A 24,184-nucleotide genomic window follows, 5' to 3' on the forward strand; every position below is an offset into this window, starting at 1 on the left:
CAGAGATACAGGTGCAAATATGCAGTTTGACGGAAATCTGAGACACTGAAATGGAAAATGTGTCTATGTGTTCCTCATGCTTACATGTATAGAGGAATTCTTTATAAAAAAAAACTTTATAGTGAACCCTCTTCAAGGTGAACCAATGAGGTGAGGTCAAATCATTTCCATGATTAGGAAATAATTGAAAGTGAACATAATGTCCTCAGAAGTGCTGGAAACACGGCTGTGTTTGTGTAAAAATAAGTGCATGTGATCCTGTTCTGGGATGACTCCTCTCCTCCCAAAGAGGCCCCAGATAAATTAGGTTAAGCGATGTGCAAATCCCACAGCTGTTTGAGGGAGCGTTTTGCTGCCATATGAGGGGCTTCCAGCTGTGCATCACAGATTGTCCCTGCCACCTCAAAGAGAACACATCAGACGTCAAGAGGAGCCACAAAAAGCAGCAGGAAGTCTTTGAAACATTATATTTCCCACAAGTTAGATTTCGAAATTCCCTGTTTTCTCTGCAATGAAAAACATTACAAGCAAATCGTATAAAACAATATGAGTTCTACTAAAGTTATGATTATGGCTTCTTCTATTGCTCCCTTTAGAAAGCATGGCCCTTAGCAAGGTGACAAGGAAGCAGCCCACATAGCAGTGGGAGCTGGAACTTCATAATTGTACTGTCACAATAAAACTGATGCAGAGCTTCCAGATTTCAGTTTATGACATTGCCTCAAAACTCACATAAACTGACATGGGGGGGCTGCTGATTCGCTGAGCACGACTGCCTCACATAAACCAATTACTGTGTATGTAAAACGGAAGTCAGCGCACTGTACGCACGCATGATGATGGCGTGCATCCGAGTGCCTGAGCCAAGTTTATTCACGCGTGTGGTGCATTTGTGTGGCACCAATTTACAGCACGTGCCATTGTCATCATTCCCATCGTCTGATATTAATATCTGAGCAAATGCTGTCAGACAGCTCCTAGTGGAGAACCCCCAGCAGTCATTAGCTGTAACAACCAGGGAGTGTTCCTCGGAGGGACATACTCTGCACTGCCATTACAAACAACACAAAGATGGCGGAAAAAGCCACAACTGAACTACCTCCCCTGCCTTTCTCATGTTTTTTTATTATGTTGTATATTGTTTTTTTTTCCGGAGCCACTGTGAGACTTCAAGCTGTGGCTAGCGCAAGCATCTGCAGCCACACTTTGATCATGATCGCAAACCACAGCCACAGCCTTGTGTCATTCACACACTATAATTGCTGTCTGAAGGTAGGAGGCACTGAACAGATTTGATGGAGGCAGTAAAAACTGTAATGACTGAGAAAGAGGAATCAAATGTGGCAATCTTACAGATGCCATAAAAGCACACACAGCAGTCCTCAAAAAAAATGAATATCTCTTATCTTAAAGACTGCTGTAACCTTTATCCTCTTTATTCCTGAACCCGCTGTCCAGCCTGACATTTACAGTCAGAGAAGAAGAAAAAACATTCCGATTCTTTAGTAACGCAAATAATCTTCTCCATCTCTCCGATGAAAGAAAACAATCATCACATTAGCCGAGCCTTCCTCGCCTACTTCTGCAGTTCTGCCTTTGAACGAGAGGATGAAGATGAAAAGTGGAGTCTACCTCTCCAGAACAGCCTGTCAGAATATGTCTTAATGGGCTTAATTATCACAGAAGACTAGCATCATAATGATAATACATACAGCAGTACACTAAAATGCTACCAGGTTCTGACTTACAGCAGGACACTGATAATTTGGACACTAAATCTATCCAAGTATCCTCCCTGGGTGGTTACTCAGTTCATTGCTGAGAGATGTAACCTAACAAAAGCCAGACAGAACATCTTTAATAAATTAAAAGCAGGGTTACACAATTCACAAATTTAAAAAAACTTAAATAATTCCCCACACACTGTCAAAGAGCAAAGCTGCTCCTGCTTTTGAGGAAAAAAAACAGGCTAAAAGCTGCTGCAGTGTGGGATGCATGACCAACAATGCAAAGAACCCAGAGCTACATGTGTTTGCCTGCCAAACCTTAAAGATGCAAAAGTGAGGACTCAGCTGGAACAATGTGAAAACTGGTCTGTGTATTTCTGTAAATTAGATTTAAGGCATTTTGTAATAATGCAGCTTAATGTGGATTAATCTGAAGTATTTTTAAGTCACAGTCACAGTAGCCCCATTCAGAGGGCCGTCTTTATCTAGACTAACCTGAGATTCACTGCACACCAATGAGGGTTTGAAAATTATTATTATTATTATTATTTTCAGAATGAATACATCAGATTCTGAAAATGGAATATTGGTGGCCAAATATTACCCTTGTGCAAATAAAGTATCAATAGGTGACAGAAGCAAAACTTGTTACAGACAATTACAAATGGAACTTCCTCGGTAGGCCTTGGACAAGTTACCGAGGCCTTCAGGGACAAAACTAAACTAAAATTAAGGTGACATTTACTGACTAAAACTACAAGTTTTGTTAGGTGACTGGTAGCAACTGCTTGCGTGCACTCATTAAATATAGTTTGTGACTTCTGAAAAAAAAAAACACGTTGACATATACACACAGTGACCGCACTGACATGGATGAAGGTGAAATCAGTACTAGGAGGAGAACACCACTGCACAGGAACCAGCCTGTGACATTATGAATGCTCCCTACTTACTTTCTTTCTCTCACGACAGAGTCTGATACATCAGCTCAGGCAGAGCCGGCTCTAGCCTTTATGGTGCCCTAGGCGAGACTATGGTAGGATTTTAAATTTGCCGTTTGCACAAATAAATATTGTATTATTTTTTAAAATATATATATAAGCTTTTATTACAAAAACCATTAAATGCTTGGACTGTGACCCTGAAAAAGTTAGCTATTGGAATAATGGTTTATATTATGGCACTAATACATTTTTAAATATACATTTTTTTAAATATTTTTGTGCTTTTAACACAGAAAATGTTTCAATGAAGTCACTGACCTTATTGCAACTAATTTATCTTGTGCATCTAAGTCTTTCAAAAAAAGCAATATGCTTCATGTGCATTAATGGAGAATAATAAAGTTTGCTGAAGCTTGAGCAGCTAATTATCAACAGTCTGGTTAAAGGCGCAGAGATGGACAGCATACTAAACAGATCATTCTCTAATATCACTGCTAAAAGCCTAAAATATATTCTAACACTTTCTGTGTCTGGAGTTTTATTCACTCTCACCATCTATTTCCACATATGTATATTCCCCTCCTCATCACATATCATTAAGGATGGTTGGGGAGATGAAGAAGGAGATGTCAGTTCTGATACAGACTATTTATATCCAGGCAGCTCGGGCTGATCCGAATGAGACAGGCAACAAATTCAGGGAGAGCTGTGGACCCCTGAGACCTGATATAATATATTACTTATTGTGTATAATTCAAATAGCCATCCATCTCCAGTTAGTCATTCTGCTTGCATCAGGCCTTTCACATTCATTATCATATCAGTTAACACAATTTAATGCAAATGGCTCCACCCAGAAGCAGTGCCTACATATCAATTACTGACACTGAGTGTTGTGCACGACAAGAGTTATTATGGTAACGGTGCTGAATTAAATTGCACCTGAGAGGAAGTATGTGAATGAGAATGGCAGGGATGGAGGAGACATTAAGACAGAATAAAATGTTTTGTCCCCTCTCCTTCATTCTCTAAAGGACCCTCTTGGCACTTCACCAATCTCAAACCAGATGCCGACTCGAGAGCATCCTACATCTCAAATCGATGTTATTCCAACAAATAGGGGGTAAAACAGCCCACTGTACATTCAGAACCTCTCCTCACAACTCGATTGCCACCCACTATGTGTACTGAGAAAATACACTGATATCATTAAGTCTCACGACAGCCAATCAATGGCTGCATACAGATTCTACTCACGCCATTTATCTCTGCCATTACCCGCTCCTTTCACCCCGATTACAGCAAAGACACTCCAGGCATAAATGACACAGCTTACATTCAAATCGGCCAAAGTGACTGCTGATAAATATGGAGACAATACATGTTTAGAAACAATGACAGAATTCTAATCAGATGCTCAAAAGTTTAAAGGATGCATGGTTATACAAGCGTCTTTGTAAGTGCTGTTGTGCAGCAGAAGCTGCTTTGCGATTTGTAACCAGTTTTCCCAGCGGGGCCTGTGAAGTATGAACTAGAGTCCCAGAGGGACACAGGGCACTGCATTTATAGGCAGATGGTGGTGGCTTCACACTCCCACAGGAGATCACTGCAACATTTTATTTCCCCTTAGAAAGGCAGTCAACCTCACAATGAAAAATAAAGCACACGCTGGAGAATAATGCCATTCAAACAGCGAGTCAGCAAGTTGGTGATGATGAGAGCCACGTTCTCATTCCATAGTAAAAGTGAAGCATTATGGGGGCCTGTTTCTGTGGAGAGATTTCATAAACCGGGATGACTTCAATTTTGAGCTTTTTCTTCGAATTACTAGCTTCAGCACTTTGACACGCTCATGGCAATATCATTGCTCTAAGTATGATTTTTTTTTGTCTCCTGATAAAGCTTCTGCGGTACTCCCCTCACCGTTCTTGCTCTGCACTTCTTTCCCATGACTTACTCTGTTTACCTTTACTGCACAGTTTTGTTGATTCACAGCAAAGTTAGGAATGAGCACTAAAACCAATCCAGGAGCATCACGGCTCATAACCCTTTTATACTAACAGAGGGAAAGGCCTCCTCAGGAAATGAAGCATTGTTTGGAGCATTCTAACCATAAATTAACAAGACAAGCTCTGGGGGTTAAGCCAAAATGGAAGCAGACAGAGAGAGCACATACTGACTGTGTGCCTGAGAGAGGAGATTACAGCTTGGTCACCGAGAATGAGGAGGGTTTGCAGGTTTTTTTTTTTTACAGTCTGTCTTTTTTGCTTTAGACAGTGTCATTCAGAGGTTGTCCATCTTTACAGTCTATTAATTAGAACACACAAAGTTTGTTCCCGGCTGCACCCACAAATGTACAGGTCACAGGTTACAGGTTGGAAAGTGATGAGAAGCAAAGTGATCCCTACAGGTTATTAGGATAAAAACATATATCTCTAATAAAAGCCTGCAAATAAACAACTTGCTACTGTTTACCTCTGCTCTAATTGTGTGACGCCGTCCTTGGTGGTTTGGCTCAAAACTACAGGACATGTGACATGAGCTGGTTTACTAAATAGCACCAAATTACCAACAATCCTGTGCCAAAGCATTTCATGAATCTGAGCTAATTTGGTGAGAAAATGTGAGATATCAGTTTCATCTAGAGTTGAACACTGTAACTGGACTTAAAACTGTTCTTTGTACATGTGCAAAGTTTTAAATATACTAAAACCTTTTTTTTGTCTTCTGATCCCAGTCCAAGGCGTCAGAGTCAAACTGTGTACATGTGCATCCACCATTAGCTCACTGTTTTCTCATTAATCCAGATATGCCTCACACATTGGCCACTGAACGTTGACACTGGATGTTAACTGTGCACTGAAAAGTCACCCATGGATGCAGATAATTGGAGTGTAAACAACCCAGACAACTGTCTACAGAGTACACATATAACTACTGTATGTGTTTGTTCATCTCTGTTTTACTTTTATTTGTGGCTGACCTTTAACTGCAGCTCCACCGGTGAGAGCTGTCAAAAAATGTGAATATTTTCTTTAATTAATAAAGTACTATCAAAGTGAATCTGCATACATCTCAATCTGACATCTCATCTGCTCATGTCTGAGTGCTCACAAAAGATCCGAAACTACTCCGGCTAGGTGCGAGTAAAGAACTTTTACTTTACACTTTATCTTCTTTTTTCAACTCATGCACATTAAAAAAGTAAAAATCCAGGCTTGCATGCAAACTGAATTTTAAGAAACACTTGGAAGCTATCTGTTTTGGTTTCAAACAACCTGCTAGAGCCTGTGATCTGTGAAGATTTAGACAGACTCAGGGCAAAGTATGGGCACCGGTGGAGTACTGCACAGAGGTGGGGGAATATCCAGTGACACACACACACCAGTCATACACACAAAGCTTATTCCAATCTCCAGATCGCCAAAGAGAGAATGTGTGATTAGCTGAAAAGACGATATCAGAAGAAGAAAGAAAACTTCAAATATTTAAAGATGTTCAAAGCCGGCAGACAGGACGAGAAATATCTTTGAAAGTTTATTCAGAATGTTCACATTTGATTCACATAGTTTAACTCTAGTAATGTGCTGTTTATTCAGAAAGTAACACAGGGCCTTGGCTGGATTAGGTTTTAAAATTCAGTTGTCTTTCTGACTGACTATGTTATGTTCTAAGCCCACACTAAATTTACAGATTAAATAGTAGCACCATAAGTGGGGTTACTATTAATTCTTATCATAAGTGGACCTTAATGGTTGCAGTTTGGCTATGAATGTATTTAATTATGACAGTGACAGCAAAGTCAAAACTATTAATACAGCACATCTGATATGACAGGCTTAATGTGCTTTTAAAAAAAGGAAAACAAAATGTAAGATAAGAAGGCATAGCAAATAAAATGGGGGATGGATTACTCTAAAATTAAAATGACTACTACCACATCTTAAAAAAGGGCTTCTGTCTATCTGCAGAAGAGATGATATGTTTTTAGACAGTGTCACTGCAAACAATGCGATATGCCTGAACTCAAGAATGACTGATGGCACCCTAAGCGGATTTAGAATTTATGCTAGGTACAGTGAGGAGACCTTCAGTGGATGATCTACAGTGACGGATCTGTCCCGTGTGTGTTCAGGGCGCCTGTCAAAGGAAAGTGCTAAGCCCTCTGCGGATTTAAAAACAATAAGACCAATTCTTTCTCCAACTGAGGGCCAAGGAAGACTTTCATTCTGAACACGGTCGAGTTTATAACAACTGTTTTGTCTGTCCAGCAAAAGGGAGCATTATAGTAATTGACTTGACAGGAAGCAGGCGGCCAGTCGTGGAAGCTCACCCTGTGAGTGTCATTTAAGGTAACCACGCCCATAATTAGGCAGAATTTGAAGTCCTTGAATCATAAAAAAAATATATAGCCGTCATGAAAAGTGAAACCTATCAATTGATTATCATTGAACCAGGTTGATGGTTTATTTCTGCTATAAAGTTAGCCATTTTAACATGGGAGTCTTTGGAGACTAACTGGCTTTTGGAGCAGCTCCTAGTGGCTGCGGTGTGAACTGCAATTTTTAATACTTAATTTCTGCACTGCCCTTCTACAAATGCTATTATCTTCCATTTCAGCTGGCTTTACTCTGCATTGTGTTGCAAACTAAGCTGATATTGTTTAAATATATATATATATATATATATATATATATATATATATAAAAAAACAAAGCAGTCACAACAGAAGCCTATGAACGTCACATACTGCCATTATGTGTGAGAAACATCCGCATTTCCAAGAAAAGACCCTCCTGCAGGGCAGCATTTGTCACCCACATGGTCGTTTTCATGAGCTGAACTATTACGCTTCAAGTGACCGGCCACTTCATCTCACCTGAGTTAAGGTGGTTCATCTCAAAAGTCAATTTGGCTACAATCCCGAGCGAGCTTCCTGAGCCTCAATTATGTTGTTAAACCTGCAACCTTACACATAAAAGCCCTCTCTTTGTCCCTCTGAAGTGACACTAATTAGATGGAAACTAAAGCCAAAGGGGGCTGCATTAGCATACCTACCTATCACCTGGGTGTGTGTGTGCCTGAAAAACAGGGAACAAAACTGCTAGACTGCAGGCTTTAAAATGTCTCCATCATTTATATTAATGGTTCCTTCTTACCTTGTTGAGAAGACATAAAGGGAGCTGATGCTCACTTCCCTGAATAACAATTAATTTGTTATATTTTAAAAGCTTCTGTGTAGAGACAGGCATTTCTAAGATGCTTTAAAAAGGAGCCTGGCCTTTCAGACATTGATATAATACATCAGCGATCAATAAGATCTTCTTTGCCTTGAGCTAATGAGTCATAAGCAATTATCCCAACGAGCCAGCAGTGTCCCTTCGAGCCTCCGCAGGACTTCACTCCCACCGAATACTACAGCTGATTTCACTAATTAGTTCCTCCCACTCTGACTGAAGGTGTGTTAATTAGTGGAGTCAGCTGGTGGAACATTTAGATGGGCTGAAACCCTGCAGTGTTTCAGAACTACACAACCGGACACAACCCCTCTTCAAGGGGACAACTGTCCTCTGTAATCCAAGCGAAATGATAAATATAGCTCTCGAGCTAGAAGACATTAAAAGCGTTCCTCCTCCCTTCATGAACTGAGGATGCATTACCACGCCTGAATATAAACAACAGTCCACTTTATCTCATCTCTAATTTCATTTATCATCACACAGTTTTAGCCTTGAAGTCGAGCTTTAGCTGTAAAACTGATAACTTTCATTTTTTTTCATTAATGAATATTTATTCAAGGACTTTTAACTACAAAATATTTTGTTCACACTCTCTCCTTAAAAGAGAAAAAACAGAAACACTTTAGACAGAGAAAGCACATTGACCAGATCCTGTCAGATTATTCCAAAACAGCGCTTAATAGACAATATATATATATATATATTCATTCAATCATTTTAACATATATATAAATATATACATATATATAAATTCAATATGTGGTGAATGAAAAAGGTGCAGAGGGGGCCAGTGTAACATTGTATTAAACCAGTATGAACAGCTGGACAGTTCTGATAACAGCAGCTCTCCCACAGAGCAGATGTATCCGTCTCCTTGCTTCACCTCATCCTTTCACAGACGCAGACCAATCTCAGGTCACCGCCAATGACACACATAATAATGTGCGGCTGAGGCCGAGCAAGAGGTGAGAGGTGACAGATAGTAAAGGCCATAATGACACCACCTGATAGAGGATGCTGCAGATACAGATGGAGGACGCTGTGTTTTATTATATGAATTAGCTCTGCTAAGGTCATTACACGGAGCCTGCGGCTACAGTGTTTGCCAGCTGACCAGGCTCTGACCCTGTCACAGCGCTTAGGGCCATGCATCATATAACCTTTTATTATTATTATTATTACAGCACAGTTTTTTGAGTTTGTGCTACAAGCTAATATAATATTGTCAATCAGTTGACTCTTATGGAGAAACAAACCAGACAGAGCTGGATTCTACAGAAACAGTATTTGCATGAAGATTAGCATGGTACACACAGTGGGAGTGAAGCAGCAGCTTATTCCAACACCGTTGTCGAGACTTTTTTTCCCTTTGACTCAGCTGGAAACTAAAGTCGAGATAACTGCACATCCAAGACTCTCTGCATCTGTGTGGCTGCTGAGGTGGACAGCTAGGACTGTGTGCTCAGAGGCACTTCAACAACAATCACCTCACACCGCAGAGAGCTGGAAGAGAAATGTTTCTCCTACATACAGGATACAAATCATTGTAACCCCATCTTTTTTTTACAACATGGGAAAGTGCTATAACAATTATGATAAAAAAAGATGTCAACAATGAATAGAAGAGAAAAATGTTGTTTTCTTTTGTGTGACTTGTACTTCTAAAGGTAAAACCTCTCTCCAGATGAATCCTGCAGTGGTGTTTTACTTTTTCCAAAGGTGCCACTTAGGTCAACTACCTGGAATTTTGTTACCTTTCCTCTCTTTCCATTAGTCAAACTTTCCAAAATTGTGGCCAAAAAAGCCTTTAAAGTACACAGCAGCCTTACATTTTGAGAGCAGAAACCAAAATATAAATTCAGTTTTTCATTCATGGCTTCTCCCTCTGAGGAGGAGCCATGAATGACCAACTTCCTGTCTTTCCTGAGGACACTTCAGACAAAGAAAGCAAGCTACATTAGCCATATTTAATGTCCTATTCTCTTCAAGGCAAAAGAATATCATGGCAAATAAATGTTTCCAGCTAATGAATCTCTCTTTCATAAAAATGAGGTACACCTCACATACAAACACATTCTTTTTTTACAAGGTCACCACATGATTAAAAAAACACCAGAGACCTGAGGATTATCAATAACAACCAGACATCTCCAATGTAACACAAAATAAAGTAGGATGTGATAAAATGGGCCATTCTTATTAAGATCTCACCACATTCTATCTTCTCCTTTTTCCCCCCCTCTAAGTCTGTTTTCTCTTTCATGGGAGCGGTAGTCTCTAATTTCTCCTGGGAGCCACAAGCTGCTGCTATCTCAGCTGTGTTTACTAATCTTCCCTCGACACCAATTTCTCAGCTCCACAATGTTAATACTGGTCCAATGTAAATAGCCTTATCTCATAAACTCTTGTTACCCCCCCCCCACACCCCACCTTGGCTTGCCTATGTGATACATGGTTGGAAGTCAATACAGGGGGATTAACTCAGAGACAAGGGGGAGAAGAGAAAAAAACTGTAACCTGTACTGCTGTGAGGTTACCCACCTTGAATAACACAGTAAAAATGTCAAGTTGTACTTAATGAAGGAACACTGCTGTCACTATGCAGTGACAACAATCAGATGAAGAACATACTTCTAGTGCAGAGCTGAAGGATGAGCAGGTAATAAATTATCAGAATTTGTCTCTTGGTCCTCAGAGCTGATCGATCGAAGACTGCTGCTTAAAAGCCTCTCTTGCCGTCTCGTCATGTGCGGATTACAGTACCTGCCTTATTCCACCTGTGCTAGTCTGTTCCACTGAAGGGCCCAGATAGTTGGAAATGCCATGGCAGGAAGTTTTAATTAAACCCAAAGGGAATAGTATTAATTATCTCATTGCCTGCTGTGAACTGGCTGGTGGCTGCAGGCGGATTCTCACTCGAATGCTGATGACGTGCAGGTGAATGAGGCGTGCTTTAGAATTAAATGTGGGATCACAATTGTATTTGGATAAGCAGACAACAAGGAATTTTAGTGGTAGAAATCAAAATCGCACATACCCAGCTTTATAATTTACCCCTGCAGGATGTTTTTGATCATTTTCAAAAGGCTACTTGAGTGAATCTTTTCCAAGCGGACAGGATGTTCCCTGAGGCCTGCGTTTATTTCTTTTAAAGGATGTTAAGTGTCTGATTGTATCCCATCTTGTCATCTTTCCTCTTGGTGTATGTATCTTCATATCTTGCACATTAACTGTCTCTTCTGCCGTTTAATGATGTCAGGCATTTCTCTCTCCTCTAACCAATCGATGTTTAAATGCATGTTTTTGACATGGATTTGTCATTACCATATCATAAACTGATTGATTGCTCATACCCGAGTGAGGTCAGATCCTTAATCATACTGCACAGTAAAACAGAGAGCCAGTGTTACAGAGAGCCCGTTGCAGCCACCAGTATTTCTGCTGAGGAGCTGAAACTGCACTCTTCTCTTTGTCAGATCCCTGTAGGTATTTGTTAATGCAGGGATGGAGGAGAGCCTTATAAACTATGCATGCCATCTCCCTCTGGCAACCACCAGTACAGAGGATGATGGCAGGAAAATGCTGGTTTCCATTAGTCCTGTGAGGATGGTTAACATAAAATTATCCTTGGGGTTAGCAGGAAGCAGACAAAACCAGGATGAGTGCTTCATTAAAGCTGGGGCATAATGGACACTGGACATGTATGAAAGCTGATTTGCACACAGTCTCCTAAGCCTGTCACTCTGATACAAACGAAGCTCTTCTCAAAAGTGCACACTAACTACTCCTCATCAGCTTAAGTACTGAAGACAGAGTACCAGGGGAGCAGAGTACTCACCCTTCAGGAGGTCAAAGCTAGGGGAAGGTGAACCATACGTCCGGAACAGCATCCAGTCAAAGTCATCCTCCTCCCCTTGGGTGAAGTCACACAGATTGGGGTCTGAATCCTCTTCAAACGTGCAGCCGGCGGCTAAAAGAAGAGAAGTGAAACAAAGGCTTTCACTAAGAGGAGAATCATCACATTATTTTGAGAGAGGTAGATTAATCAAAAGACACATTGAAGAACAACAATAAAGTCACAACATAACAGTCAAATTTAAGGATCACAGTCAGGAGTCATAGTGTTTCATTTCTCACTAATGTAAACCAGAGCTGTCTTTAGTATGAGTCACAAGTTAGTGTGGTGTGTTCCGAATACTTCCCTTATACGGACACTGGATGGTCACTGAATCAAATCGCCTTTTCCCACATTTAGTGTGCACTTGAACTCAACCTTAGCTGCCAGCCACAATGAAATAAGCACCAAAGCCACAGTGACCACCTCTCTGCCCTTTCAGACCAAAGAAGTGACCTCTGCTTGCTTGTTTATGTGAATGTCAACCACAGGTCTGATGTGGCTCAGCATTGGTATGAAAGGCTGCAATAACTGTGGTGTCATTTGGGGCAGTTACAGAGACGCCTTAACATGGTTGAAAAAAACGGTGTATACCACGTTTTCCCTCAGTGATACAGACATACATTTGGGTCTACAGAATATAGGAGAAAAAAAAGATTCTAACATTGTCTGCAAGGATCTGGTAATCACAGCATCTGTGAATGTGAATGGTCAAATACAGTCAGTACATCACATGTCAATCAGTGTTTGTTAAAGCTAACTTGCTGACATGTGCACAGAGTCTCTCAAAGCAACAAATCAAACCTATAATTATTTCAGACACACACACAAACAAAGCCTGGGAAAAAAAACATCTGAGCAGAACCTTCCCTCCCATAAAGCATTCACAAACAAGACTACATAACCTGAAGCCTATTCATAAAGGCATATACAAATAGTAATAACATTTGGGGATGCAGGCACTCTGGGGAATGTAGTGATTATCATAAAACCTTACAACCTGCTATTCCATGCGCCAAAAAACTAATTTTTTCAAATTATACTTAACAGCTATGGCTTTAATGGCCCTTGGGTTCTGAATAATGCGCTTCAGTCGATCCTCCCTGCATCTGTTTCCATATTCACGTTAGTCCATTGGTGTGAGAATTACAGTCTTAACAGTGGGCAGTTCGAACAGCTCATTCATAAGACCACAGCCTGTATCAGTAATAATTGGAGCAGGACAGCACGAGACGTGGCATGCTAATGATAGGAATAACCACGAGCAGGTCCTGAAGGTGACCCCTGTGGTCTGCAGCTTTATTGCTGCTCATTCTTCTCTCTAATCTGCTATTAGACAAACGGTCTGTATGCGACAGGCTGCAGACAGAAACACAGCAGGCATCACTGCAGTGAAGATTCTTTGGCAGTTTTTTACTACTGATGTATGAGACAGGCACAGCTTCCAGTCATTAACCTTTAGACTGTTTTTAATATGTTATAGCTCAATTCTGCAGCATCTGAAATGTTTTGATGTCACAACCACTACAACACATGATACTAAAGTATATTGAAGCAACAGAAAGGAAGTCTGCGGAACATCTTTGAAACGTATTTGTTGGGCTCGACTAAACAGTTACTATACGTATTGAAAAAAATAGTGACTGATACCAGTGTTGAGGCAAACAAAGCTTTAATGCATTTCAATGCATTAAACTATATTTTCTGTGATACAATTAAGAATGTGTTTCTGAATTCCCAAATACTAACGCAAACATGTGATTAAAAACAAAGACTAAGGGAAAGGCTGAAAGGGTTAAAGTGATTACCTCAGTAGTGGTAGTGTTAATTGGTTGGACTTACACATCAATAAATCTGGTGTGAAACTGCCTTACACTTCTACTGTAGTCTAAAAAAACAGCACGTTTGAGAAGAAGTTGCAAGCTGCCATGCTAGATGGTTTTACAGTGAAGGAGTTGTCTTTGAAAACTTGAAGTGAAGACATTTGGACACAGGCAACCAATCAACTAATCAAATCACAGCATGACGACCATTGCTACAACTAAAACACCCTATGAGAAGTTCCTTACACCACATGTGCAAGATTCCACTTTCAGGTTTTGCAGCGGCACAAGGTAAAGTGCAGCCAATTTAGTGATAATACCAATAATAATACCTGCTATTTCTCTCTGTTTTCAAAGGTTACAGTGTTCAACACTAGCACAAACTCTAGTTGCTCTTGCCTATTACTGGGACATCCATTGATGATATGATAACACAGGAGTACATCTACCATCATCTGAGCGTGGGCCGTTGGGCGATAGCAGCAGCCAACCCGGAGCTGAGGGGAGGGTGCTTATGCTTCTCCCACTAGGCTTGATTTATTTCTCCGTGCTAGGCTGTTACGGCACAGATCTGCTGCTGAGGCCAGGGGTTAATTGTCCCGCACTGGGGTCTATTTCTAATAGAACAGCCAGAGATATGGGACCTGACACATCCAAACGCTGGCACTATATTATTCCCCACTGCTTCAGTAAATGAAGCCTACAGACTCCTCCCTACAAGAGTCTCATCACCCAGAAGAAGGAAGCCAGGATCAGTGGCCGGCACTGCCCGGGAATGTCATCTCCTCAGAACACAGTGGGTGACATCCTGCTCATCCATCATGACAAACACAGTCCCTCCTCTGCTGCCGCTGCAGGACCAATGGGTGTGTTGGGTGTCAGTGGCTATTTTTTACCTGAATAATTACAGCATAATTTAGTGCAGTGACCAGAGCAAAGTCAGACACTGCCAAGGTTTGGTAACTGTGGTTAAGAGGCAGACCATTCTGTGGAATGCTTACATATGTTACAAATGATAATTTAACTAAATAAATCTAATTTTACCACAGTGCAGATTAACAGAAAAATGTGTATCTGATCTACTGTCTGCTGAGCTGGCTGCAGAATCAGCAACATTTTTCAATCACTGCTGAAAAGTTATCTTTTTTTGTATTTCCTGCATGTCTTTCTTTTTATGTTGTTAACTGTACAAGCTCTCATTATCACACCTGTACAGTTTTGTACAGTGATTATAGACAATAAGGTTAATTTGCTGCTTTTGTGCAGTTATCCACTACCTTGGTTTCAGTGGCTCATTGAGAAGTTCACAAGGAGGCAACACTAGAGGAGGTGTTCCTTCTGAAAGTGAAGAAATGAGCTGATAAATTCATTCACCCACAGACTGCCACCTCCGTCCTGAGATGAAGATATATTTGGCACCATATTGAAAAATAAACGTGGTTTGCTTCCTCAAACTGAGTTCCTCCCACTAAGGACTGATAACCAGTGTGTGGTGCCTGCATATGGTTCAGTGCTGTGCTGTTACAGGATGATGATGCTGGAGGTGATTTACAGACTCATATGAGGAGGACTTTTCTACGGTGTTTAACACTAATCTCAGTGTTTACTGTGGGTTTACACTTGATCTACACAGATGACTCCAGAAATAAATCAATGCATAACCTCTCTAACTTTATAGCAAACCCAAATAACTTGTGCTGAAGTGATGAGCCATGCTCTGTCAGTAGACTGATGCAGTAACTCTTTGATTTCATAAGGACATAAAAGTAGGTGGCAACTTGTTTACCAGACACCCCAATTTGCCGCTACATTCACGGGGATACGTAAAAACGTTCCCCAGGTTTATGTGTGCAGTTAATCCTGACTGTGAGTCCCTCTCTGCTCATATCAGTTGTCACATGTAGCTCTTCATATTAGATCTCGTCCTCCTGTTTACTTTATAAACCCCTGCCTTGCTATCTAATTAGAGTGCCAGCTATGCACCGTGAAAATTGCCAAAGTCTCTGCTTATCCACTTTATTTGCATATGTTCTAAGCATAAGGACGCTGGCCTAAGCTTATTTAAGGTGCCACGACTTCGACAACTTTCCACTTGAATAAATCATGCTCAGCAACAAGAAAAGGATGAAATCAAAGCAAACTCTAGTCACTTACAGTTGAGGTGTTGTTGGATGTTTTAACACCACCTAAATGAGAACCGGACAGAAATCAAAGTGAAATCTTCAAATGCATGCTTTCTATTTTTTGATATTTCAAAGAAAATGAGCAAGATGCTTTTAAAAAACAGAGCATCGTTCTTTGATCTGGAACACTGCAGTTAATCTGTTCACAGGCTCCTAAAAGATTCAGTACAGTGAGTGAGCAGAATAAAGCAGCAGAGAGTCCTATACTACAGGGCAGTGTTTGGGCGGACTGTAAATTAGCAGTACTTGTTTGAGTACCAAATTGCCATATCACCGAGGGAGTAAAAAGAAGTATGTGATAATATTGCAGTAAATTAGCTGAAGCGATGTGATTTCTTTATGCACATAGACAATCTGGGACCTCTGACAAGAGCTCATAGGCTGCATAAAATGTTTAGTTAAGCTGCAGTGTCTGACCTGTATTATATGAAAATTCAAATTACAAATCACACGAGGCAGGCTAAGAAAATGGACGTTTTTTTTTTTTGTTAAACCAACAAAACTTAACAGCCGACAAAGATGTTTCATCACCCACTTGTTTCACAATTTCTCAGAATGTGTCATTAAACTTTAAGTTCAAAATGTATGTGTGGCGTTATTCAGATGAGTTGTTGCTTTGTTATGCCTCTTTCAAAAGGAGGGCTATGCCTTTCCTGCAGCATTCTTGGCCAAAATGAGGCAAAACAACCAATAGGACAGGAAATGAGGACCCAGCAAACTGTAATAGTATAAACAAGAATAGGTGGAGCATATCCACTTGTGACATCACAAAGGGCTGCACACCTGAATAGCTGACCACCTGTCAGTGCTTTTGGGCGGAGGAGGAGCTCACAGTCGCTGCTCGTTGAGGACAGTAACTGCAGAACGATATGTGCTTTCATGCCAGTCTCCAAAAGTCACCAGAGAAGGTCGCTAGATTTGTCGTTAGTCGCTTTTAACAAAAAAGATCTGGTAAGTCTGCATATTTTGCGAGTCGCCAAGTTGACAACACCCATCTCTGTGCCAGTGGGGGGAAAATGCCTCCCTGCATTACTTCATGGGCATATCCTGAACCAACAAATTACACGTCCTGAACAGTTCGGATTCCTGAACCGTCCCATGCCTAAGTGAGTGTGAACAATAGTTACCTGTCTGGCTGAATGATTTTGGCTTTGCTTGTAGTTATATCTAATATCTCCCTGACAAATATGAGAGTTGTATGGATCTTTTCATGTAACCTTTAGCAAGGAAATTTATTTTTGAAAATGTCACACTGTTCGTTTTACAGCTACATGAAAAGGGAAAAAATGGTTTTAACTGCATTATCTTTTTGTCCTCTTTCCTAAACTAAAATAATTTTGTGATTAACATACATTGAAGTTTTATCTATTGTCACTGAGGAAATACAAAATATCAGATATGTTCAAGGAAGAGTGACAAATTGCAGAGTCTCATGTGGAATTAAAAACAAAATCCCTATTATCTGCAACTGATCAAAGACAACTGCAAACAGCGTGTGTGAAAAACACTTAAACCCCAGTCTCTTGTTTAAAACAAAAATAGTAAATGTGTGCTCCGAGGAACTGTTCCCATGCTCTGCCTTAATGTCGACTACAGCCTCTGCCCTTAATTATCTGGCAGTCAGGATGGGTAATGAACACCACAACCTGTCAAGTCACCTGGGAAATGCAGCCTGATGGTGAGGCATGCATGCGTGCTGCATCGGCATCAACAAATAGGGACCAAACCATGCTGGAAAGAGAGCCCACACAACGGAGAGCTCTCCTCTCAGCACAGAAAGCTTCATCTGAATCTGGGGTGAGTGCGTGTCTGGCTGGATCCAGGTGGGAATGGGTGAGTAATAGTAGAAGCAGTTAGGGGGAGGAGAGTGGTTGATTTGCATTGCAGTGAGTGTGGCCCTATGCATCAGCAAGGGACAGGTATATTTATTCTCTACAGAGGCTCTCCTCCCTAGCACTCCCCTGGCTGCCTCTGAAAGCCATCCATCCCCACACCTGAATACGCAATGAAATCATCTCTCTGCCTCCCTGGGCATTAATAACTCAACTCTGTTGGCTGGATGGGCTTGGTCACACGGACAGAGGGACAGGAAGCAGACTGAGAAAAGGAGAGGAGATGGTGAAAAAGTACGGCAGAGGTGCTGCTCAGCTTCGGGGTAGACTTCACTGAAATATGTTCCAAGAGGAGAAAATAAGAGGTGAACATTACTGAGCTGGAGAGGAGGGGCTAAAGTGTAACTCTGGGATAAATTAACATGTAAGGGTCTTACACTCCTTACAGACAAAACAATATGTGCATACAATTAAGCTCTGCTTGTTCTCATTTGATTCCATTTCCATACTGTCCTTACATGTAAAGAATTAAGGTTACAATAATTTCCCGTTTCATCTTCTGAGCATGAACAATGCTTAAATGGCTTCCTACAGCTGTATTCACACTGAATCCTAAGATACCAGTTAGCTGCTATTCATCTTGAAATTAATATTGCCTTCACTCTGAAGGACTGCTCCAATATTTCATCCTCGATGGTGGGTTGATGATAAAAGTACCTCAGATGTCGGTGGAGTAAGAGTCAAAAGTATTATTCTTCCCCTATCAGGCTGCTCTGTGCTATTCTGAGGGCAACGAAAAAAACAAGGACACAGAGACAAAAGCAGCCCGAGCTTGTTTTCTCCTTTTTCTGCTTCTCAAAGAAAACAAGAAAACATCAATAATTTCTCTCCAGCAGGTTAGAAAAAAATCTCAGTTCACACTAATAGGATGTTAGTTTTAATTATCATAGTTACTTCCTTCTATTTTGAGTGCTGCACCGCCTCTTCTCATAGCTGTGTTGCTCTTAACCTCCACAGACGGTAAGATATGGGACACAAGTGGATTGTGTCAGCAAAGAAAAATCTAGAGGCCCATAAAATAAATCAGCTTAATTAGCAGAAAAACCTCTCACGTCTGGTGGCTCAATTTTCAACATCTGTTTCGTTTTTTGGGCTCCAATTTCATAAATACATCATTGGTTTTGAGAGCCACGGATGTGGGGAGGCTTTACAAAGGGACTCATTTGCGAATGTAAGTTCAAAGCAGGGGTATAATAACCACAGCGTGTGTGCTGTGAAGCAGGTCCTCAACGTGGTGAAGGGCTATGAGACGCATGTCTCGTGAAGAAGCTGCTGCAGCATCATCTAATGTGACTTGGAATTTAGCAGTCAAGCTGCTTCTATTCAACTAATACTCTCGACAAGTCAGAGTCTCAGCAACAGATGTGAACAGACATGTTACTTGGTTGGCATGAGTCCCTTGAGTGAAAGTCTGAAGTCAGCCACAATCCTATTTTTAGACAGCACACCATATATATAGCATCTGCTTTTGATCTGCTGTTATTTCCCCCATGAACACAATGAATATTAAAGCCTAATGTACCCTGATCCTACGCACTTCCTGTGATGTCATACTGCAATTGTTGTTTTAATAAAAAAAACTTTTTTACTTTTGAAATAAAGAATGCCATTAATTTACTAATGCTGCATGACCTAACTGATTCATAACGCATCTTAGAAATGATGAATCACTCTGTTGTTGCACACATTATGTTGTGATTCATAAGTGTTTACGACGTGATTAAGATGTGTCAAACATTATATCTCTCACATGTTTGGCATCTCAGAATAAAGGCCTCACAGTAGAATATGGGTGAAGCGTTAAACTATGCAGCTTTGAAAATTCCCACTTCCTGTGTGTTGTTATTCTAACTGCTAAGTAAATGTTTCATTTATTCCCTGGCTGCGCTGCTAACCACTTCCTGGTTCAGAGACGGGTCGTTATTGTTCCATCAAGCTGCCCACAGTGCGAGCGTTCTCTTTGATCACCATTGCACGACTGAAGGTCTGCATGAAACTATGTCTGAGATTTTAATGTCAACAAACAAACAAACACGCTCCGGCACAAGCACAGACACTTACTTGACCTCAGCTGATTGCATGCAACCCCTGAGCAGCTGATCTAAGTCCATTTGACTGTGTTGTCTTCAAACTGCCTGTGGGGTCCCGACTTTCCGAGGGGAAAAAAAAATAGTGTCTATCAACCCTGCTAAAGCACACACCCTGTAGCAGTTTCACTACTCTGCTGCCTGTCAATTCCACTAACACAAAGACAGCCAATTGCTGTCTCCACAACCTGCAGCTTTTCTATTCCACTATCCCACATACAGGGGTCCATGATGGAAGAATGAGAGAGGGGAGAATTTACTGTCTTTCTTTTCACCTCCTTCACTGTCCGAAGTTTAGCAGGTGTGCTATTTTCTTTCAAAGGGCAGACAATAGGAGGTAGTGAATGTTTTGTGAAAGCCAGACCATCTCACTACCTGGTGGATTATTTCTATAATGCCAGGGAAATCAAATGGAGTCATACTTTATTAATTACTTTAAAACTAAGAATATGCATATCCCATTAAAAATGGTGACGATATTTAATTCACCTTTACGTGATGTTATGGTGGGACAAATTTGCAGTTTGCACCTCTACAGGCTTTTAATTACTGGCTTCTAAAATGTTCTTCTGAAGCAGGGAAATTAAAAGTGTGAGTAATTAAAGTGTGATCCGAAAGCAGAATATTATGTTCACTCATCTGAAGCCTCTTTCACACTACACTAAAAACCCCAATAACACTCACTAACATCTGGCTTTTGTCCGTCTTTTGCCACAATCTGTAACCTCACTGACTATTTGCTTTCGTAACCAAACTTTCCACCCATCTCCATTCAAGCAGCACTCGTTTTACAAAAGTTCCAAATGGGAGGCTCCACAAACAAATATCATGTGTGGTTGATAATAGTCCCACAGATACAAAACATTTACTCTTTTTGGAACATATGAATGTGCTGTCACCAAATCACGGAACCAACATGGTCTGCAAGACATTAAACGCTCTCTAAAGTAGGCATTAAAAAGAGGGCTAGGGTTTAGGTAAACATCATGGTTTGTCTTAAAACCAATTGTGTACTTTTAGCATGGGCGGAGGTGATGCGCCCCCACCAATGTCCATTCCCTTTTTTTGACGTTCTACCAATAGACATCCTCCTGTCATTGGTCCTCCCCAAAGCCCTTGATATTCTGATTCTGGTTGGGTTATATCAAGGGCTCTGGTCCTACCATAACACATATGGTCATGAGATTGTGTGTAGCTATGTTGGTTGGCAGCGTCAAAACACGTGCAAGACAGTGAGTGCAAGACAGTGAGTGCAAGACAGTTGTTGGAACCTAAGGTGAACCCACCAATGCCAAAAGCAAATCTACGCCCTTGCTTAAAACACATGCAATCACATCATTTAACACAACTGAACACAAACCACTACCACAAAGACTTACTGCCGTACGTAGTTAGTTACTGACAACATAATAAATTGTTGCTTCAAACTAAGAAAGCACTGTTAAATGTGTGTTCTAGACAATAATTTAATTGAATTAATTCGATTGAGGAAAATCAGGTTTCATTTTTTTTTTTTTTTTTTACACTGGAGGGGGGATACGTGATGTTAATAAACATTTATCAGGAGTCAGTCACTTAAAAGCTAATCAACTGCCAGAGTTCTTCTTTTGATTTACCGTATCTGACAGGTGTACAGAAACATGTGACTCCCTTTTTCTGTTAACAAATCCTACCTGACTAAACTTTAAAGAGGAATGCATTTACCAATGAAAACCACAGCTAAGCTTGTCTAATGATAACTGACGGAGCAGCAGCCTATGTAAATCCATCATATTAGTGAAAGAAAAAGGTCTGCAACTTTCAAACAAAGTGTTGATTCTTCAATCTGTAGCTAATTAATTACATTGCACAACATTCTCAGTTTGTTAGAAGCTGAATAGCATTTGAATAAGCCTGGAGACAGCTGAAAGGGAATACGTCCTACCCCTGCCTAATATTTTAAGGGATTATAAGTAAAGAAACAGCCAGTGTCAACCGTTCTACTGCTGCACAGTTGGAGACTCAAGATGTCATTTAATTCTTCTTAAAAAACCAGCTGAGTATTTGTGTAGGTCAGGGGTAAGGTGTGCTACTGCTGAGTCAAACAGCCCCTTACACAGGTGTTCTGTCAAGAACAAATGGGACAGTGCAGTACAGTGACTTCTTATAATTCATTTCACAACAAACTTCCACTGCCCCGCTGTTCCTGGATGGAAAACTAGCTCCAAACGTGAGTCAGTCCCCATACAGTTCTGTGTTAAAATGTCCAAATATACAGCAGAAATAAACATGCTTACAGTCTGGTACAGAAAATGGTTCCAGTCTCTATAGATGTTTAGATTAAGCAGGAGTTATTAAATGAGTAGAATAGGGGATTGATTTTGGATGCTGCACTCAACTCGTAAAAAGAAAAGATAAAGCAAACTAAATACCCTCATCTGTTCACTGAACAGGGCCTTCCTGTGAAAATAGACAACCTGGTCCTCCAGATGGCTCTGTGCATTCTAACTGTTTACTGTCCTATAGGAACCCTTCTAAACAACAAACCAATAAATGCCAAAAATGCTCAAAAAGCACAGCACTGAAAGCAAACAATGAGAGCAAAATTTCAACTACACACCTTTTAACTAAGCCTCCTCCTCTCCTTTCAGCCTCCACCTGCTCTGCCACCCTTTCTGGCCACCACCCAGCAAGCCATCATTGCCCACCTGATCATCCCCTCATATCCAGGCAACTCGTATATGAGCACATGGTCCTTTGGCCCTCTGTGGAACCAGCTTCCTGGTCCAGCTGCCACCTGCCCAGTCGAGTGGTGTTTTGCATCAATCTCACAGTGGCCGGGGCCAAGTGGCCAGTCCGGTGTGAGCTCGTATATACATGCCTGAGAGTCTGCATGAGGGCCTCTGGCTTGTAAACATTCATTTATATGTGTAATATACGCTGCTGCTGCTGCTGCTGCTGCAGAGACACAAGGAAGACAGGCCGTCACTCAAACAAAGATGGACGCGTGGTGAAATGAGAATAGACATCCGGCAATCACACATGAGGATGTGCTTTAACACTCAATTCAGGCAGAGACTGCTGAGAATCAACAAATAAACCTTAATCCTGATTGCTCTATCATGGCACACACACCCATGCATCTCTGGCAATTTTCAACACTAAGAGGTGAAGTAAGAAAGTGATTAACATGACCTCAAACCTAACAGCATTGTGTTAAATGTCACTTCTTGCGTACGTGGCTCCAAACTATTATTGGTTTAGTGTTCAGCTCTAAGCTGACACTCTACTGCTGACGTCTGAGAGATCCAGCCTGAAGGAATAGACTTTGTTATTTCAGCTGGACCTTGGAGAAGACGTGGAATGTGTAAAATCAGAACTAACTTCATTACTGGCCCCCGAGCAGCCGGTGATCCCCATCAGTCCTTGCTTCTTTTTTGGTCATGACGAGTTCCAGATAAATGATGAGAGAAACGGCAGCATCTTTTTTTTATGTCACACAGTGTATTTTCAAACATAATAAAGAAGTGTGTTTGAGTCTTTCCACTGGTCTCCTGGGGACTAATCAGTGAGGCTCTGACAGAGCGTCGGCTGTCGACACCATGTGAAGAAGAGAAAGGAGAGCAGAGAAAAAGAAGTTAGCTGGCTGGGTGCGTTAGCAACGAGACGAAGACACGACCATGTTCCAGCCATGTTAGGCCAAGAAGGTGAAGACGGCAGGAACAAAAAGCCCTGTTTAAAGTGATTAGCCATGCTTCAGTCACAGCACTTTGAAGACAGACCCAAAGCTTTCTGGGTGGATAATACCATTTTGAACAAATCTACATTCCTTTTCTGTCCCTGTGGTGTGGAGCCACAGACATCCGACATTACCAAAAACCCATAATGATCCACACCTGGAAGAGGAAAGCCAACGATGAAGACTGTTAATCAGCCAAATATCTGCAATTTAAATAGCAATAATATTGCAGATTGTGCAACATGCTCCAAGTAAAATTGCAAAGACTAGGTGTGCACTCTGCAGTGTGAGCTAGAGGGTGAAAAAGAGAAAGATCACAGGGAGTGGTGTTGTCGATTGGACCTCAGCCAGCCAGTAGGGGACAGTGTTTGAGGTGAGATGCCTGGGGGGAACAGAGAGATGGAAGGCTGCCAAGACTCACTGTTAGAAAGCTAATTAAACTATTGGCCCATTGTGAGGGAGGTGAGGGTTGAAGAATAGGCTCAAGCTCACTCCAGGAAGAAACTGGTGCTTCATAGCGACCGCACTCTCCGAGGTGAATTTAGCACATACAAAAAAAATACCCAAAAAAAAGGGGCCCCGGTGATGCCCATTCGCTGATGCTTCCTTATCCGTCTGCTGATCCACTGTCCTTTCTCTTTTCCTGTGGGTTCAGAATCAGGCATCACAGGGAAA

General features: G+C 41.1%; 1 protein-coding gene across 3 annotated transcripts in view; it reads right to left on the reverse strand.

The window, feature by feature from the left end:
• Positions 1-24,184, reverse strand: part of ptprub (protein tyrosine phosphatase receptor type Ub) — a 133,817-nt gene that overhangs the window by 81,671 nt on the left and 27,962 nt on the right. For all 3 annotated transcript variants that reach the window (XM_028424917.1, XM_028424919.1, XM_028424918.1), the window contains exon 2: positions 11,750-11,881. In XM_028424917.1, the coding sequence (XP_028280718.1) occupies positions 11,750-11,881 (132 nt within the window). The remainder of the gene's footprint in view (positions 1-11,749; positions 11,882-24,184) is intronic.

Source organism: Parambassis ranga, chromosome 16 (genome assembly GCF_900634625.1).
Source record: "Parambassis ranga chromosome 16, fParRan2.1, whole genome shotgun sequence".
Lineage (NCBI taxonomy): Eukaryota > Metazoa > Chordata > Actinopteri > Ambassidae > Parambassis > Parambassis ranga.